Raw genomic sequence first — 10,594 nt, forward strand, 5'->3', positions numbered from 1 at the left:
TTATAGTTACTTGACTTAGTCGATTGATCTATCAACCATACAAGCTGACTAGCCCAATTAATTTATTAGGCTCATTTACTTAGCTCGATTGATCTTTGAACTTGTTGAAGTCATCTAGTTCAATGAGTTTAGTTGACTAATCAAATGTGAAGGGATACATTATGTTAGAAATAAAATAGTCTTTTTTTGAAAGTTCAAAATTATTATTTTTTAAAAAATAAAATAAAATAGGACAGAAAATGTTTATCGTACAAGAGAATGCATCTTCATCGAACCATGGCATGGTTTGTAACCGACACTAGCCGGTCAAGACGGTTATTTGATCGCATCATTGTTATTGACTACAAAAGGCATCGAATTTACGAGAATAACAGCAAAGTCGGAGAAGGACCAATTTGTATTTAACGAACTAGCCAGGACGTTGTAGTTCTAACGCTTCCATAAAGTGCTACTCCCCTCGCCTTCTTCTTCCCTTCGCGATCGCTCGTGCTTGTTCCAGAAGAAAAAGATTCGTTCTCTGCCGCTCGTCATTCTTCCGCTGCTAGAGCGCATCTTCTCGTCCGCGCCTGGAAGTCGCTCTTTTTGGTGCTCTGCATCTAGCCAGCTTCCTGGAGGCCGAGTGGGTAAGATCTGTTATGGGTTAAACCCTGGAAATTGCCGAACTCTTGATTTCTGGTTCACGAATCGATCGAAGGGTTTCGTAAAACATGCATTTTTATATTCAAAATCGAGTTTTTCATCCTCATTTTTTTTCCGGCATAACATGTTTTGATGCTTAATTATCTTCTGTCGAACGGGATCATGTGGGTTTCTCCTCGTGTTTCTGGGTTTCCCTCATTGCTTCGTATCAAAAATCCATTCTTTTAGTAGTAGCTCGCACTTCAAATCAACTCAAACTTACAGTTTTTTTTTCCAGCAATTGTTTTTCCCGCATGTTCTTTTCGCATAAGTTGATGAGTGGTGGGGCTTAATTACTTTTCTCTAGACGAAGCATATGCTTGGGTTTTTGTTTCTAAAAGTCAAAATTCTCCTGACGAGTGTTATTTTTCATTAAAAAAAACTTTTGTATTCTTCTTGATGAACTGGTAACCAAGTATGCTTTGGAATTCGAATACTTTGATTCGCTAGCAACTTGATTTTTTGTTGTTGCAGGAAGTTCTAGCTGCAAGAGGTGGCCGTAAATAAAATTTGAGGTTAAGCATTTGGAATGGTATGCAGTGGTTGAATCTGTACGTTGATGTTCACCTCCGAGTGATTTCGTTGAACCTATATTGTAGGGTGATTCTGTGATTAATTTCTATCTGTTTCTTCCCTTCTACTGTTTTCTCCCTTCTCTTATTCAGGCATTAAATCCCTCACTCTTGGTGTAGCTTCTTCTGCTTGTCTCCTTAATTATATTCTTGTTCATCAAGTATCATTTTGATATTTTCCTCTTGATTTCTTTGTGCTCCCTTGGTTTCTTGGTGAACTGGTTATCTTGAGGAAAGAACTCTAGGAATGGTGTGCCAAGCAGAAACAAGGACAACGTTCCAAGCTTTGAAACATGAGAATGGGATTGCTGGTAGCTCCACCATAATCATTAGGATTATTGCTTGCTTCCGTCCATTGCAAGATTGCCAGGTAAAGATACAATCTGCCTATTATCTGTTGTGTTATTGTTAAAAAAAGGACAATGAGTATCTGTTTTTCCTTTTCAACAGGCTGAATACTTCCGCCACCTCCTAAAGCCAGTTGCGTAAATTATCGTCTGTTGCAGTTCATCTTCAATCAAACTCGAAGAATTTTGCCTCCTTTTTTATTTTTGGTTAGATCCTCTCGTGTGGGAATAATATTTGACACTACAATTGCCTGAGGTAAGAAATGTGCTTTCATTTGAATTGTTACTGATTTGTCCATTATTGTTAATTCATAAATCTATTTAAACCAACTGATACTTGCTTTCAGGTGATTAACACGCACATTCTTTTGATGGGGCAAGATAATAATCCTCGTATCAATTTGCAGTGCCCAATTTGGCAATTTAGTTACATAATCTCTGCTAGAGATAACAGACAATTTGCTATCAGGCGTCAAAACTTGAATCCAGTGTTTTTCTCTACTTGCGTTAGTCCAAATGCTTGTGTCTTGCCAGTGACTTTTGCAACACCTTTCCCTGATTTCTACGCACGCAATTTCTTTCACAAAGCTTCACCTTTGATTCCTCCTCTGGCCCCATTTCATGTCACTTCCAAATTTGATGGCTCAGAGAAGAGATACTTGGTTTTTGATCAGCTAAGGGATGGAAGGAACTTTGCCTTTAGCTCATCAAGTGTCCCCATTCCATGCATGGATTCTGTGAACCCAGGTTTCGATGTGCAGGGCAGCACTGAACCTAATACTTCTGATTGGCATGGATCTGAAGAGATACATGAAAATACTGAGGAACTTGATGCACTGTTATACTCAGATTCCGATGACAATCATGTTGTAGATGAAGCCAGCACTGGAAGTTCTCCAATTGAAGAAGTGGAGAAGACTGTTTCTGCGGTGGCTAGCTCTGTACTTTCAGTAAAGCGGAAAAGAGCTGATGATGAATTTGATGCATCAGTTACAGATACTGCAAGTTCGCAAGTTCTTCACTTTCCTAATATCTCTTCAGATAACAGGAATAAAGAGGATGACAACTCTGCATCCATCTGCTTTGAGTTAGTAGATGATCAAATTGAAGAGACCAGGCAACTCAAGAGAACGAAAATTCAGGAAACAGTTGGCCTATTGAGAAAGATCATCCCTGGTGGTAATGCGATGGACGCCATAACTGTCCTTGACAAGGCCATCAACTATCTCAAGTCCCTTAAGTTAAACGTCAAATCTTTTGAAACTTTTCCATAGTATCTATTTGAGCAATAGTTTCATCAATAGCACCCCATATGAGGGTGGTGTTATGAGAAGAGAGAAAAGTAAGTCAAACAGTTACTCCTCACACAGCTGGAATATGATTGAATGCACGAATCAAATACTTGTAAGGGGAAGAGGAATATGATGGTGCAATAAAGCATAACTATGTTGTAGTGTTTGTTTGTGCAAAGGGAGGACTTCAAATTAGCACAAAGCTTCTTTTGACCAAAAGTTTTGATGGGCTACGCAAGGTGTGCGCATGGGGGACGGATCTACAAAGGGTAGGAAAGCATGCACATGTTATGTTGTGCGGTGATTGTGACTCGGTTGGTGTGCTCCTTTGAACAGCAGAGTAGCATTGCAGTGAAGGAATGCAAGTCTGGTTGTGCTGTGCCACTTTAATGATTTCCTTGAGGTTTGTGGATGTTATGTTGCTTTTGTTGGCATGGGGAGTGAAGGAAGAAGCTTCATTCATTACTTTACCTTGCTATGGGGCCGTTCTTGAAATGCTTTGAAGAAAAAGGCATTTGGCTTCATGATGAGTGGATAAGTTTGTGGTCCATTGATCCTTTGTTTTTCACACAAGTGGGTGCCACTGTGCTATTGGAAGGTCTGTCTCTTGTTAAGCTTGCTATTGGATGAGTCTGGGAATGCTTGCTGGAAAGACTTTGTGCCGGCATGATGGTTTGGAATGCTCATGGTTTTTTGCTATTGCTATCCTCAACTTCTTTGTTGTTGACTTTGATGGCAGATATTGTCGAGAATGAGGCTTTCTACTATGACTTCATTCCATTGTTTGTGCTTATTGATAAGCTATTTATGTCATTGTTTGTGGTTTGATATGTGTGTGCTTGTGTGTGTTTGATCGCGTTAAGCATGTTGCAGAATAAAAGGTATTGACACAAAGATTTAGTGTTAGCAACTGAGATTATCATTCTCTTCCTATAATGATAAGCATTAACCATATTTGGTGTTAGGCATTTGTGCTCCAAGAATGTTATTGCATTTGAATTAACAAACTGATTGGGCTTTATTTTAGGTTTGAAATTCTATTTAGGTTTGTATTTTTATTTTGACCCCATGATTTAAATGATAATATCTTTCTAAATTATAGGTGTAGAATGAAAACCCCTAAACCACTTTGATAGAAAAGGGCAATAATTTTGAGCTTTCAACAAGTAGTCTCTTTGGTTATTTTCATGTATAATTTTCCTTGTCCCTTCGGGCTGTAGAACATACTTTTTTCCATTTCTTAGCCATCTACATTAAAGATTAATAGTCATTTATAATTTATTTTTTTCGTGTTTACCTAAGGATAAATTAACAAGGATACTAGGGGCGAGCAGATTACTTTTTGTATGATCGAAAAAAATTTAGATATCTTCACAATGGTATGATATTATTCACTTTGGGACTAAGTCATCATGGTTTTGCTCTTGGGTTCTACCCAAAAAGTCTCAAACCAATGGAAATATATTTTCTCTTATAAATTCATGATCTTTTCCATGTGTTTTCAATATGGGACTATGTTACAACCTTGCAACCCCAATAATCCCTCCCTCAAACAAAGGACCATAAGCTTCCCACGTCCGATCCTCGACCCACTAGGTCTTCTTGCCCCTCGGTCCACCCGACCTACTAGGACTTCATGTCTAGTATCTGGTCCTCTTGATCCGAACATAGGAGTCCCCACTTTCTTTATTTAAAGTCAATATTGTATTTACATGGCTTAATCAGACCATAGCTCTTGTGCACAATCAGCTATTAAACCTTCTGGCAGTCCGGATCTGATACCAATTGTAGGATCGAAAAGAATTTAGATATCTCCGCAATGATATGATATTGTCCACTTTAAGCCTAAACCCTCATGATTTTACTCTTGGGTTCTATTCAAAAGGCCTCATACCAATGGAGATATCTTCTCTTATAAATCCATGATTTTTTTTTTATGTATTTTCAATATAGAACTATATTTACAACTTTACCACCCAACACTCTTTACCACTTATAATCTTCCTCTTGCAATTTTATAATACAAGGACACCGAAACTATACTTTTTGAACATTTTGAATTGTCATCCCTGGACTCCTCTGAATTCATCAAGTACCCCTGAAACATAATATTCGAGACGTTTATAAAAAAAACCACTTCCTAACTCAAACGGTAGCAATTGTGATAATAAGTATAACTGAAAAGCTAAAAGCACGCTGCAATATTCACCCAGATTGAAATGGAACAAGCTATATCACTAACTAGAACATAAAAAAAGACCAATCTTTCAGAGTATTCCCAATTGTTTTGAGTTTTGAATTGCATTCTGACTCTTCTCTAATCATCAAAAGTACATGATCCATGCAAGCTTCTTATTTGTCACTCTTCAAATTAAGGTCAAACAGAAACAGCTTATTCAACAAACATGCATGAAGATTAGTGTCTCTGTAACAGATATTTTTGTAGCTATTTTTGGGTCGAAGATGAGTGCTGCCGCCTGCTCTTTGATCTGTGTCTGTTCTTTTGCTCACTCCCATTAGTGACCCCCTTAGTCACAGAGCTTGAACTGAGCACTGCACACCTTGTTGATCGTTTCCGAGAATTCCAGTCAGTGCTCCTAAGTGCAGCCTTGGTGACGTTATCAGTTACCACCTCCCTTGACCTGTGGGACTTAGGCGGCCGCTTGTTGAGGTAGGCAAGATGGGGAAGGAGGCTGCAGACCACCTTTTGGAGCTGGTCATCCCCGATATGGGTATGAATCGGATTCCCGAGCAGGTTGAGGGCTAAGAGGGAATTATAGTTAGCAACAAGCTGGCCAAAGGCTTTTGCTGTGGTGATCTTGTTGAAGCTCAGATCAAGAACAGTAAGCTTCAAAAGCCTGTGGAGTCCTTCTACTTCACTGATCTTGTTGCCAACAAGGTATAGCTCTTTTATGAGAATGCAGTTTGACAGTCCTGGAAGTGGGAAAAAAAACAGAAACTCACAATCACTGACATTGTTAATCGTTGACAATAACATAAATAAAATGTTATTAATTCATTGCAAAAGTCTACACTACACGATTACTAAATCATATCGGAGTCAAAATAACTCTCTTGCATAAAATGATGTTCCTATAAACTGACTATAGGAGAGAATAACATTCCTAATTCAACTGTCATTCTTTTCACTTTATCTAGAAGGATTTACAGTCTTTAGTAATATTCCTTATTATTGGATTAGCAGCAAAGAGAATTAAAACATCAATATCAAAGGTAAATGATCCACTTGGACTTTAGTATTGAACATTTTTTACAACAATTGACTATCCCAAATCACAACCTTAACAATCATCCATCGCCAACAGTTATGATTTTATTTTACTGATAATTACTTAATAAAGAACAGTCAAATTAGAACGGAATGAAAACAAATGCTCCTTAAGGTAGCACTAAACTATGTGCTTTTATAATTCAAATTTATTCTATGATGCCAATGCTTTAAGCCCATTTGCACAAAGAATCATCCAAAACGGTTTGTTTTTAGGTTCACAAGCAAGGATATGGTAGAGTTCAAAGACAAAAGAATCACTTCTAGCAAGAAACTAAAAGATGGAGTGAGGATTTTACCATGACCAATCCGCAGGATTCTATTGTAATTAAGATTTAGTACCCTTAGCTTCATCAACTCTCTGAAACCTTCAATTGTGGAAATCTTGTTCCTTGATAAATCAAGTGTATGAAGGCTCTTAGGTAACGATCCAGGTGTAACTCGAACTGCAGCAAAAGCAAATAAGTCATGAACAGATTAAAAACAAAAACTCTAGATATAGAAAACATAGTAATTAGGTTGCAATCTCATACCTATGAAATTGTTTGATAAATTGACTACTCGAAGGCTAGTGAAAGCTGAAATTCCAGGTATAACTTTTAAGCCCATACCAGAAATATGGGCCATTGAATGCAAGGAATTGAGAGATCCAATGATGTTGTTGGCCTGCACAATTTCCTCCAAAGCATGCTTGGTAATATGAGTGTGGTTCTTTTGTGAATGCTTCCTCACCTTAGCCGAAGCTATCTCACAATTAGCGCCAGATGATATTTCATCATTTTCAATTGGGAAAAAGGGGCCTTCCTCAAGACTATGGACCCAAGCATTAACTTTGTCTAAAGAAGAGGATTCTGCACAAAAAGCAATCCATTGATTCTGAGGCCATAAACCAGCAGCAATTTCTGACTCTTCCATTGGTTTCTTCTTCTTTATGTCAACAATAGGACTTGACTGAAGTGTATTGGACCAGTAACCATCTTTCTGGTTTGAGGCAACCCCTGGAAGGACTTCCCTCTCTGGTTTTAAGGTCCAAGACCTTTGGAGATTCCTATGACTCCAAATGAAAAGCTTCCACCAGAGCTTCCTGCTTCTTGAGGGAAGCACCTGACTTGAAGATACCTTCTTTAGTATTACCTTGTCGGCACTACAAGAGGTTAGTACTGACAAAGGGCTGCCTAAAATGTCATGTGATTCTCCAATGCCGTGTCCAGGCAAATTGTGCAGATCTTCGTAGGAAAGAGACTTGGAAGGTGATGTAAACAACTTACCGGTTCTCTTTCTTTCGATCATGGAGCATGATCGCTTCAGCAAAGGAGAAACCCAAAAAGCCATTGTCTTTTCCATTCCAGGATCACTCACGTGTCCACTTTCAATCAGCATCTCAGGAGTGATCCTCTCATTTTTCTCGGAATTATACTCCCTCATGTTGACACGGCATTCTAGATTAAAATCGCGTGATTCAAGTTCACCTTTCTCTCCAGCTAGTGCCTGGAAATCAATAACAGAGAAGTCTCTCTTTATTGATTGAACGTCATCATGCTCTTCGCTTCCTTCATAAGCCACCTCAACCACTTCTGGATTCTTAATCAAAGCACCATCCTTGCTTTCACTCTCTACCACAATCGTCGTTGAAGGGTTTTTCTGCTCAAAAGATGCCTCTTTTGTTCCCTTATCAAGAGAAGGATGAACTGATTTTGCTTTAGCATGCAAATCTCTCATAATGTTAAACCTTCTGGCATTGTGTGGATTAATGGATTTCTACAAACATCAATTAAGAATCAGTAGAAAATTCTACCAAGATATTTTCAGAAATAGCAATAAGAGGGTAGCGCTTACATCAGATTTCTTCTTCTTTGGGATGAGAAGACTAGAGAAGCAATTGAACCTCGCCATCTTTGCAGGTACTAACAGATCAACAAAGGAGTAAATAACTTTTCTTCTACAATCACGAACAAACCGGTACAGACTAAAACTATACAAGTCTCTTTCACTGATTCTCTTGTCAACCGTTGTCAATCAGGTATCCTTTTTCCGAACAATGAATGAGCCAAACAAGGACAGTGGGGAAGACTGGAAAGACAGCGTCCTCCTCAGTCCGCACCTTCAGAATGATGCGAGGAATCACCTCAGTGCCGGCCAGAGTGATTGAATTAGAGTTTGAAAACTAGTGATCCTTTCCGAAGCCGTCTTTGATATCTATTGATATAGGAGAGGAACAAGTTAGAATATAGCAAGGAAATACACTGATCCATAACACCTCTATATTTTTAAAGAGAAGAGGGCAGTTGTTGTTTGAGTCTCCCTCTCAAAGACAATAACATCAACAACACTGCAACACTGCATTCTCTTCCCATTGTTTTACCAACCAAAATGCCATTTTTATTATTATCTTCATGATCCGAACCCTCCTAAACGTTAACTCTTTTCTATCTGAGCACTTTAACCGCCAACGGAAAAGATGCGGAAACACATTCTTGATCGAATCGAGGATCAAAACCAAACAGACATCAACAAGAGAAGGGAAAAAAAAACGCATTCTTGGATGAAATCGGTCGAACAATCAAAGAAAACCCACTAGAAAGCAAATCTGAACACAACAGTATACTAAAAACCAAGTGAAAGAAAGAGATAGAGATCTTTCTACCAGAATCTTCCCCAAATCCAACCTTCGTCCAACCAAGACGAAAGACGATAAGAAGAGAAGGAGATCGGAAGAATGCTTAGAGGATAGCCAACAAAAATACGAATGCCACGTTGCTGACCTCGATCCGATGCAGCAGAAGGAGAAGCTTTCCTCAGATGGAGCAGGAGAGAGAGCCGCGCTTGTGCCTTCGATTGAGAGAAGCGGGCGCTTGATCGACGAGGAAAGGAAATGGTGCGGAGGCGGCCTACAAATAGACAGCGAGGTTCCGTGAGAACTGACAGTTTCTGTTTTGTTCTAATTTGCATTTCGCCCCTATAATTTTAAAAACTTACATTTTCCTCCAATAAATCTTACTTATTCTTCAGTTACTTCCTCCTCCTAAATTCCTCTAGCCTTATTCCCAACCCGAGGTCAAAGCTAGAAGCTCAAGACTAGAAAACTTCTACAATAAGTTCCTTGAATAGGTTTATCAGGTCTCGGTATGTCCAGTTACATATTTATTATAATAGGATAAGAGATCAATTTCTAATAAGAGCATTCCTTTGAGAAAAAAAATTCTCTTCCATCTCACAGTTAATTTGACAATCAATTCATGATTTACCTTTTTTTATATAATCTAAGAACGAGCTATGAAAAACGTATGAGATGAATATAATCATCTTTTACTAAATTTGAAAAAGTTTATTGCAACTTTTATCTTGCATTAAGACATCAAAATTTTATGAATTTTTATAAACTATTTAGTGTCTTGCGTATGTTTAGTTTGAGATTTAGGGTTTATATATCAATTTACAATGAGTAGCCAACTAATTCAAGCAACTGTTATTCTTTAGCTCAACTAGATACCATATCCTTTCCAAAAACTCGGTGCATAGATTTAATTGATGAAGAATCTTTATCGGGTGGCATTTAACTAAAGAGGGGGATGAATTAGATAGTATAACATGAATGATTGAAACATCGAAGATTTCGATTCACCATCTTGAGGTGGAGGAATCAGATGCCTTGCATCTCCATTCATCCACAACCTCACACTTTCTAATCAACGAGTAATTCTCATTATTCTTGTGTTATAATTCCTTTTCGTATTGGAATACTTACAAATATAGGGGTTAAGATGCAAATGGGGTGTTGAGCGAATCAAGAGAATGAGATGCTAACTAAATATTTAAGAGAATATATAATTCTAAGCTAAGTGAGCATTTGTTCTTTTCTTGCAATTGAAAATATTGGTCAAGATCCTAGGTTTAGAGTTTATTCTCTCTAGGATACTTCATTACTTAATATGTGATTAGATAATTTTTACAAAATATTAAATTGTAGTAGAACAATGCTATATATATATAACATTCTAAATACATATATATTATACCCTATGAGTATATAAAATTGTTTACCTTGACCACTATAACCCAAGAGGGAAGTTTGAATCTTGAAAAAAAATCTTATTAACTTAAATTTATTTAACCCCTAAGTTTTAAAATTTTAAACCCTAAACACATATAATATACTCGTGAGTATCTAAGATTTTTAATTTGAACACTAACTAACTAACTATATATATATATATATATATATATATATGATATACTGTGCGACGCTGCAGTGTGCGACTATGCGCGTCGCGCAGTATATCAACATTCGTTTTTTTTAAATTATTATTTTTAAGATTTTAAATTTAAAAAATGTAACATTTTCTTATATAAAATATTAATACATAAATATATTCTCTAAACACATTACAATACTCCGTAAATACTTAAATTTATTTA

At 37.4% G+C, this 10,594-nt stretch overlaps 2 protein-coding genes across 2 annotated transcripts; one reads left to right on the forward strand and one right to left on the reverse strand.

Annotated features, from left to right (window-relative positions):
* Positions 1-203: 203 nt before the first annotated feature.
* On the forward strand, positions 204-3,841 carry LOC122029618 (transcription factor bHLH143-like). Its single transcript, XM_042588689.1, has 4 exons — positions 204-623; positions 1,153-1,620; positions 1,701-1,853; positions 1,945-3,841. Exon 4 carries the CDS (start codon positions 1,969-1,971, stop codon positions 2,869-2,871), a length of 903 nt encoding a protein of 300 aa, XP_042444623.1. The 5' UTR covers positions 204-623; positions 1,153-1,620; positions 1,701-1,853; positions 1,945-1,968; the 3' UTR covers positions 2,872-3,841.
* Positions 3,842-5,162: 1,321 nt separating this feature from the next.
* LOC122029599 lies at positions 5,163-9,057 on the reverse strand. Its single transcript, XM_042588665.1, has 5 exons — positions 8,941-9,057; positions 8,015-8,374; positions 6,712-7,936; positions 6,478-6,624; positions 5,163-5,823 (listed from the first exon to the last, which is right to left on the reverse strand). Exons 2-5 carry the CDS (start codon positions 8,069-8,071, stop codon positions 5,336-5,338), a joined length of 1,917 nt encoding a protein of 638 aa, XP_042444599.1. The 5' UTR covers positions 8,072-8,374; positions 8,941-9,057; the 3' UTR covers positions 5,163-5,335.
* Between the last annotated feature and the right edge of the window lie 1,537 nt (positions 9,058-10,594).

This window comes from Zingiber officinale, chromosome 1A, assembly GCF_018446385.1.
Source record: "Zingiber officinale cultivar Zhangliang chromosome 1A, Zo_v1.1, whole genome shotgun sequence".
NCBI classification, from domain to species: domain Eukaryota; kingdom Viridiplantae; phylum Streptophyta; class Magnoliopsida; order Zingiberales; family Zingiberaceae; genus Zingiber; species Zingiber officinale.

Bases quoted from the DNA above. Each gene is read 5' to 3' on its own strand.
- LOC122029618 (XM_042588689.1), top strand. From the start codon at position 1,969: ATGGGGCAAGATAATAATCCTCGTATCAATTTGCAGTGCCCAATTTGG.
- LOC122029599 (XM_042588665.1), bottom strand. From the start codon at position 8,071: ATGGCGAGGTTCAATTGCTTCTCTAGTCTTCTCATCCCAAAGAAGAAG. The intron at 6,625-6,711 runs GTATGAGATTGC...CTTTTGCTGCAG, and splicing joins TTTATCAAACAATTTCATAG to TTCGAGTTACACCTGGATCG. The intron at 5,824-6,477 runs GTAAAATCCTCA...TCCCACTTCCAG, and splicing joins AATCCTGCGGATTGGTCATG to GACTGTCAAACTGCATTCTC.